The 7,840-nt window shown below is 47.1% G+C and overlaps 1 protein-coding gene across 1 annotated transcript; it reads right to left on the bottom strand.

The window, feature by feature from the left end:
- Positions 1–6,322: 6,322 nt before the first annotated feature.
- Positions 6,323–6,994, bottom strand: neurog3 (neurogenin 3). The gene has a single exon (XM_059946945.1). It carries the CDS (start codon positions 6,992–6,994, stop codon positions 6,323–6,325), a length of 672 nt encoding a protein of 223 aa, XP_059802928.1.
- Positions 6,995–7,840: the final 846 nt, after the last annotated feature.

The following is a 7,840-nucleotide window of genomic DNA, read 5'->3' as shown; positions in this document are numbered from 1 at the left end:
TCTCAGCACCTCTACTGCTGAACTTCTCCCAAGTTAAGTATTACAGGGCTGCCCAGTCTTCTTCCTCTCAGCCTAACTTTCCCTTGTTTGGATTTCTGATAATTGCATTTATCGCTTGCGTATTCAGGGTTTGAAATACGTGGGAAGTTAACCATGGGTGATCACACCCAACATGTGCCACAAGATATCCTAGCACCAACATCAGAGGCTTGTACAAAACATTAGGGACAGATAAAATGGAACGGCTAGTCTAAAACATGTCAAAACAATCCTCTGCTGCATCATCCCTTCAACTGTTTCTCTTTACCCTGATGTCCTTCTTCAGCTTTTGAAGAAATAATTGAACACTTCTATTACAGATAATATGTATGCATGCACCTACATGTCTATGCCCTTCACTGTCTCTTGAATGATCTTCAGCTCACCCCATATCAGCTCATCTGTATTTCTGACTTTGGTCTTTTGTCATTCCCTTCTCTTTACCTCTCCACTGCCTTCATTGTCTGAGGTTATTGCACTGCATTTCCATTGATCTCTTCCTGAATTTGCTTTAACAGTTACAGCATGGATAGTAATTGGATGACATAATGAGTAAAAGGATCAGCATAAGTTGTATAAATCACGATTGTTCAGAACAATTCTTTCAGTCTCTTGTAGACTGTTGTGACATGATATTAACAGACAAAAAAATGCCCCTATGCCTACAAGGTTGTAGCAATAGAAAACTTCAATAAAATTCACAATTATTTATTCACACAAAATTATACGCAGACTTCCTTGTGCATTTATTCTCACAGTCTCATAATGCTCGTTGAAACACATTTACCCATTCACGCACAAAGTCTCACATACCCATTGAGGTACTTTGTCACTCATGCATGCAACCTCTCACTGACAACACTGCTCTCATACATTTTCATGCATACTCAGTCTCTCACTTCCTTATATTCCCTTTGCTAGGTGGCCATTTGAAGTCACTGATAAGCATGGGTGCCACGGTAGCGTAGCAGCAATCACTGCACTATTACAACTTTGGGCTTTGGAGTTCAGAGTTCAATTCCAACACCATCTGTAAGGAGTCTGTATGCCCTCCCCGTGGAATACATGGGTTTTCTCCGGATGTTCCGGTTTCCTCCCACAGTCCAAAGGTGTAGCAGTTAGTAGGTTAACTGGTCATTGTATGGTGATTAAGTAATGGTTAAATCAGGAGTTGCTGGGCAGTGCGTCTCGAAGAGCTGGGAAGGGCCTATTCAATTCTGTGCTGTATCTCAATAGCTAAATAAATATTTCATCTCCGGTTCTGTGGTTCTTGGGAAAATTGATAAGGTCCATTTGGGATCTTAAGATTCTACCATGGCTGAAGCAGGAGGTGTCTGAGAATTAAGCTGAGTAGGTGGTGTGTTTTCCTTCCACCAGTTTTGCAGGTATTCAGCAACCTCCAGAGGTAGAGACATCTTGATTAGATTTGGGCTTGGGGTTCTCACAACCCCATTGGAATGTGGCATGGAGAACAAACAAGAGAAGATCTGCAGATGCTGGAAATCCAAGCAGCACACAATGCTGGAGGAACTCAGCAGGCCAGGCAGAATCTATGGAAAGGAGTAAACAGCCAATGTTTCAGGCCAAGACCATGTCTGGCCTGCTGATTTCTTCCAGCATTTTTTATGTGTTGCTTTGCTTTATGGATGTTCAGAGAACCTGCTAGAATCAAAAAAGATGTTTGGAATACAATGTCTGGTTTGGGAACCTAGTATTATACATGTGGCCCTAGCACATCAGAACCAATTTCAGTCCAATTAGATTCATGAAGCTGGGGTTGTTCACCTGGGAGAAGATATTGGTATTGGTTTGCCTGTCTAACTAATGGATTTTACAGGATCTTATAGAGACTGTATTGGTCATATATGTCCACTCTTTTGAGATGCCTGGAATAGTTAGACCATGTATCAAAAGCAGTTAGAAGGACAAAGGTGACTGCTGCCCAATAACCTTTGTATTTTGTGTCAGTTTGAAGTTATGATGGTAATTTTCTTTCTTCTTCAGGTGGACAAAGGCTGTGCTGGTGCACGGTGAGTAGTGGAAAAGCTCATTATCAGTTTCTGTATGAAGAAATGGATCCCATGAAATTGGGTGTTTTGCTTTCTCAGAATTGTTGTTATGAAATTGGAGCCCAAGGAAAGGTAGAGTAACATTGTTTTCCAGGTATGAAGTGTAAGTCTCGCCCTCTTGTTGGCTTTAGCAAATCAGTTGACAATGCCTGTCAGCAAAGCCTCCAAATGTGTGCATGAACAAGATTGATCACCATATTGTGGCTCAATGTCTGAGATTAAAAGACCTTGGCAGTGAAGGGGATATGACATAAGTTCAGCAATTTCCTATTTGTCCTATGGATTAGCTCCATCCCAGATGAAAGAGCATTAGAGTTTCAGGAACATCTCATGACAAGAAAGCGGCAAAATATGTGAGGATACTGATATGGTCTTGGTTGACTCCAGTCTGCACTGTGATTTGAAACTGCTTTGGTTAAGGTATCTGCACGACATCAGGATGGAGGAAGTGCTGTCAAATTTGAAAAAAGAATAGTCTATCTCAATTACAGGACTTTGGCAAGGTTGGTGAAGACCATATATATGTTAGTTGATGCTTCTTTCGCACTTTGCTTTTGGTTACTGTGCAGTGAAGGCCATCAGCAGAGAACCTCTGGATTGTTGGGGTCCATGCAGTGATTTGGGAAGCAGTACCAGCCACCAGCTGAAGGGAACATTGATGATAACATATCCTGTGAGAGACGGGAGACAATACTGACTCAATCATGATTCATTGGTAGCCAAAATTCCAACCTCTCAGATGTCTCCTAGAATCTTCTTCTCTTCCCTTATATTTTTTCTCTGCTTCACTTCAGAATTTCAACAATGATGCTGTCAGATTCTGAGGTTAATATTTTCCAGGTAGCCCAATTTCAAAAACTTCAATTTATCTATAAGATAATTCATTCCCACAGATCCTAATTTCTCTATAGATGCAATAGAACTTCTCTGGAAACGTTACTGGAGCAATATTATTTACATCATCTGTATAAGGATGCCATTTGGTCCACAGATTCCATGGTAGCTCCCAATCATGCAGTTCAATCAGATCCACTCACTGACTAAAGTGGTGCAACTTTCCCATCAACTCCCCCTTGATTCTTTTAATGTTTTCTCATTAATATACACTAGGGATAACTTACAGAGGCCAATGAACCTATCGTTGGGTTGTGAGAGATAACCGCAGTGACCTGCGGTGTATGAAACCGGTCTTGGCCTCAAAGCAACAGACGCAGAAGGTGCTGGAGGAACTCAGCAGGCCAGGCAGCATCTATGGAAAAGAGTACAGTCGACGTTTTGGGCTGAAACAGGACTCTTTTCCATTGATGCTGCCTGGCCTGCTGCGTTCCTCCAGCAGCTTCTGTGTGTTGCTCGGATTTCCAGCATCTGCAGATTTTCTCTTGTTTGTAATTGGCCTCAAAAGTATGTCTTTAGTGGGATGCAAAGGTGATAGATGGCGAGGGAATTCCCGTGCTTAAGGTCTTGGCACCTGGAAATACAAAAAGGTGGCAGGGCAGGAGGGATGATTTTTCCAAACACAGCATCTCTGTCTCCCTCCATAGATGCTGCCTGATCTCCTGCGCTCCCCTATCATTTTCTGTGTTGCTCCAGATTTCCAGCATCTGCAGTCTCTCTTTTGCTTCTGTTGAAATATATTTTGTTTAAAAATATATTTATTAAGGGAAGTTGTCTCGGTAAACGAGTCACTGTTGCCGGAGTGGGAAAGTGCTTTAAACTTGGACCCTTGTCCCATCCCGTTCCGAGTGGCACCGAGTCAGCAGATGGGGAACGGTTTCTGATGGGGCGGCCGGGCTCGCTGGCGGGTATGTACCCGCACTCTGCAATCATAACGCCAGGGGCAGCGATCCCCTCTCTGAAACTAAATTCGGGTTCTTTGTTTAAATTTTTCAGCAAGAGATTAAAGATCAGTGGGAAGCCCGACCGCGATTGGCGAGGACTGGTCGAGAACAGGCCAGTTAACCAATCAGAGAACACAGCCTCAAGAGTTTTCGGCTTGGTTAAAATCAGATTGCTGTTGTCTGATAAAAATCAATCGCCTATCTCCAACTCTACTCTTCTCAGGATCTTTAGGAATTATATCAGTTGCGATTCCTGACGGCAGGAATGCGGGAATTCCTATTGTGAAGGACTCCCTGTTGGTGTGTGAGATGCTAATGCTGTTAGGACAATGATGCCCATCTCTCTCTCTCCCCCCTCTCCCTCTCTCACTCACACACACACACACTTCTCATTTAAAACGGCGTTTCACTGAGGTGGTCCCTGCTTCATTCTTTAAGCCCCGCTTCCAAGCGTCATCGAGCTCCGGAGTCCGCCCGCAGCTTAGGAAGTTAACTGGTTGCGGTGTGCCTGACCCCTCAGTCCCTGCGCACGGCCCTTTGAATGGAGTGAATACCATAGAACAGTCTTTTGTAGTGCGGGGAAGGGGGTGGTGGAATTAAGGAATCATTTCGCTGTACGGGCTTGTCATTCTCGTGGGGGCTTACACTTGGAGACGTGCATCACTGAGTGGCTACACAAACACTGCAATCTGCATAGGCACCGGGTTTGCAGAACGATTATACCCGCCGTTTCTCTGGGTTCGAGTATTTAAAGATGTGAAGTCAAATCTTTGGTTGGTTTGTAGACACAGCAAGACCACGGATGCTGCTTGATGCAGTCTGCAGCAACAGACAATCTGCTGGAGGAACAGCATCTGTGGTTCGGACAGATCATTTCCTCCACGGATGCTCCCCGACCCTTTGAGTTCCTTGGCAGATTGTTTGTTGCTTTGTGGCTTTCTTGGGGATGTGTATTCGCTGGAAGTTGTAAACCCTCCTATCCCACCGAATTTACCCCCTGAAATACCAACGCGTTCCCTGAATAAACATTGTGTGATGTTAGTAGGCTCCAGTGGTGTGCGTGTGGTGAATCTCACACAGCACCCCCACCCACCCACATCCTCCCCCCACAACACTGGCTATTGGTGTGTGCGACTTGGTTCCGCTAACAATACCACCCACACTAAACCCCGCTCCGGCAAGGATTGGAAAGATTTTCCAAGCGCAAAATTGGGAACGGCGTAGCAAAGACGCGAGAGATTAGTGGATGCGGTTACACGTTAGTGGAGGAGCACTTGTTTATCTCGGGAAAGAGGTGTTGTCTTTTTTCTCACTAAAGTTGTGACCTCCGTTTCTCGTCCACAGATGTTGCTCGCCTGCTGAACATGTTCAGAATATGCCGGTCGATTTTGTTAGTTTTCTCTTTCATTTCGCCAATTTGGTCCGTTACTGACCAGTGTTGAGTGTTAACACTGAACATTTAACACTGCCCGGATACTAGCTCAGCACACACGGAATGCTGGAGGAACTCAGCAGGTCAGGCAGCATCTATTGCGAGCAAACTGGACTGATAAAAATTCGGCCTCAAACAGCCTGCCTGTCTGTAGTGCTGTCTGACCAGCTGAGATTTTTCAGTACTTTGAGTGCCTTACTCTGAATTTCCAGCATCCGCTGTTCCGAGTACCAGCGCAAACTGTACGTTTCCGATTTAACAAGTCTGTCTAAAGCAGGTTTCAAGTTGAGTGTGATGATGCTTGGCAACAGGGCTAATGTGACAACGGCATTTGGTGCAGTGGCTGAGATCGTTTGCTCCGCGCCGGGAACCAGAAAGGGACCGCAAACTGTGCCAAATAAAGTCAATATTTTATTACAATGTAGAAAAAAAATATTGCCAACTGCAGGAGGACGTTCGTACAATGATTCAATGCGACAGAATAATCTCTTTTATATACAATATATATTTCCTAGGAAATTCTGCATCAATAAATATAAAAATGCACGCGTGAGCGATATAATTTATCATTTGGAATTATAAAAATTGCAGGGAACTCGGAGACGTAAGCGCAATTCCTTGTCTGCGAGGTTCCAGAGCCACGGGGCTGGGGGACCCACCTCTCAGTCACATTCAGGAGAGAATCCACAATTCTTTGCTAATCTAGCGGCGTGGGAAACCGCACCATCCTCCACATCGCACCGTGGCATTCTACAGTTGAGTTCGCTTCTTAACTTCAGGGGAAAGTGCAATGTTCAAGAGGCCATCTACTCCGGGACAATAAGGCAAGTTGGATTTCAGCGCCGCTCTCAGCCCCGCGGGAGGAGGCGAGGGGGCAACAGTGTTTTCTACAATCGAGGCACCAAAGGCCGGTGCGTAACTACACAACGATATCACGAAATGAGTCAAACGAAGCCGGCGAAGGGAGGGCTGTGCAGCGAGTGCGTGCGCTCCTGCTGTGCCGACACAAACATTTCGTCTGCCGAGCTGTGGGGGCTCAGAGACTCGGCGGAGTGTGGGCATTCCCAGTCCGAGGAGGAGGGCGAGGGCGGGCAGAGGCCCGGGGAGCTGGCTAGCTCGAAGGAGGGCCCTCTGCTGTTGGGCACGTAAGCCTGTCGCCCTTGCTCAGCCATCCTCAGAGCTTCGGTCAGTGCCCAGATGTAGTTGTGGGCGAAGCGGAGCGTTTCGATTTTTGTCAACTTGGCATCATCCGGGAATGTGGGCAGGACGCACCTGAGCGCGTCCAGCGCATCGTTCAGGTTATGCATGCGGTTGCGTTCCCGGTCGTTAGCTTTCATGCGCCGGTTCTTCCTCTGCCTGATGGCCGAGGCCTCGCTCTTAATCCTGGCGCGGCTCCTCGTTTTTTTCCTCCTGCTCTCCGAGGTGCCCTGCCCGTCCTTCCGGCTGCGCAAGCCTCCTGCCTTGTCCCCGGAGCCCAGGCAGGGAGTCGGAGTACTCTCCGGAGACAGAACCACACTGCTGCACTCGAACGAGCTGCTTTCGTCCTCGGAGAGAGGAGAGAATTGTCCTCGGTCGCTGGTGAAGGACAGGGGCGAGCAATCGGTTTTAGGAGGCATCCTGTGAAGGAGAAGAGAGAGAGAGGGAAAGAGACATGGATTAGCTGCGTAAGAGCGCATGGATACCATCAGTGTCTTCTACTCTAATATGTAACTGAGAAATCGTTTGCAGTATTAGAGTTCTGTACAGCTCAGCTCCATGCGCCATAAATGATGGAGCAAAGTTTACAAACGCTCACCCACCTGAGCAGTGGCCGGTAAGAGAGGAAGCCTGCCGACGGAAGGGTGTCCCGGGCAGTGGCACGCGCCTGTCCTTGCCCCCGGGGCCTCTGACTCAGCCGAACTGTGAAGTGCGCTCTCCTGAGGTCTGGCACACGACTCCAGCTGTGGGATTTATATAGCGTGCGGGACAATGCTGGTGTTCGGGGAACGGATGGGGTGCGAGAGGAGTGGGGGAGGTAACGGTAGGGATGGGAATGCAAAGAGTGCGAGAGGGTGGGGTGGAGAAGGAGGGGTTGGGTTAGAGAGCTGCACGCATTGACAGACTGAGGCACCTTCTTTAAATTGTAATGGAGCGTGTGCGCGGCTCGCGGGGGTCCCCTGAGGGGAAGGAGGCGGGCAGCGTGCGCCGGGAACGTGCCCCGAATTAACGAGGCGCGAGGCGCACGGCAAGAGGCCACGCGAGCCGCGAACTGCCCCGTCTGTCACTCTCTACACTCCCCGACGCTGGAGAAGAAAAGCAAGGGTCAGCAACTAATTCTGAACCATAGCACTAATGCAGCAAATTATCTAGCAAGCAGTCATATTTTATTGCTTCCAGTATGTACAATTGAAAGAAAGAAATTCGATCCAATTATATCAAGTTAAATCTAGATGCATAAAATCGACGCAATATTAAAAATCCTA

The sequence above is a fragment of the Hypanus sabinus genome, chromosome 21, assembly GCF_030144855.1.
Source record: "Hypanus sabinus isolate sHypSab1 chromosome 21, sHypSab1.hap1, whole genome shotgun sequence".
Classification (NCBI taxonomy): Eukaryota; Metazoa; Chordata; class Chondrichthyes; order Myliobatiformes; family Dasyatidae; genus Hypanus; species Hypanus sabinus.
The sequence above is the reverse complement of the archived record's forward strand: the minus strand, read 5'-3'. Positions and strand labels throughout refer to the sequence as shown.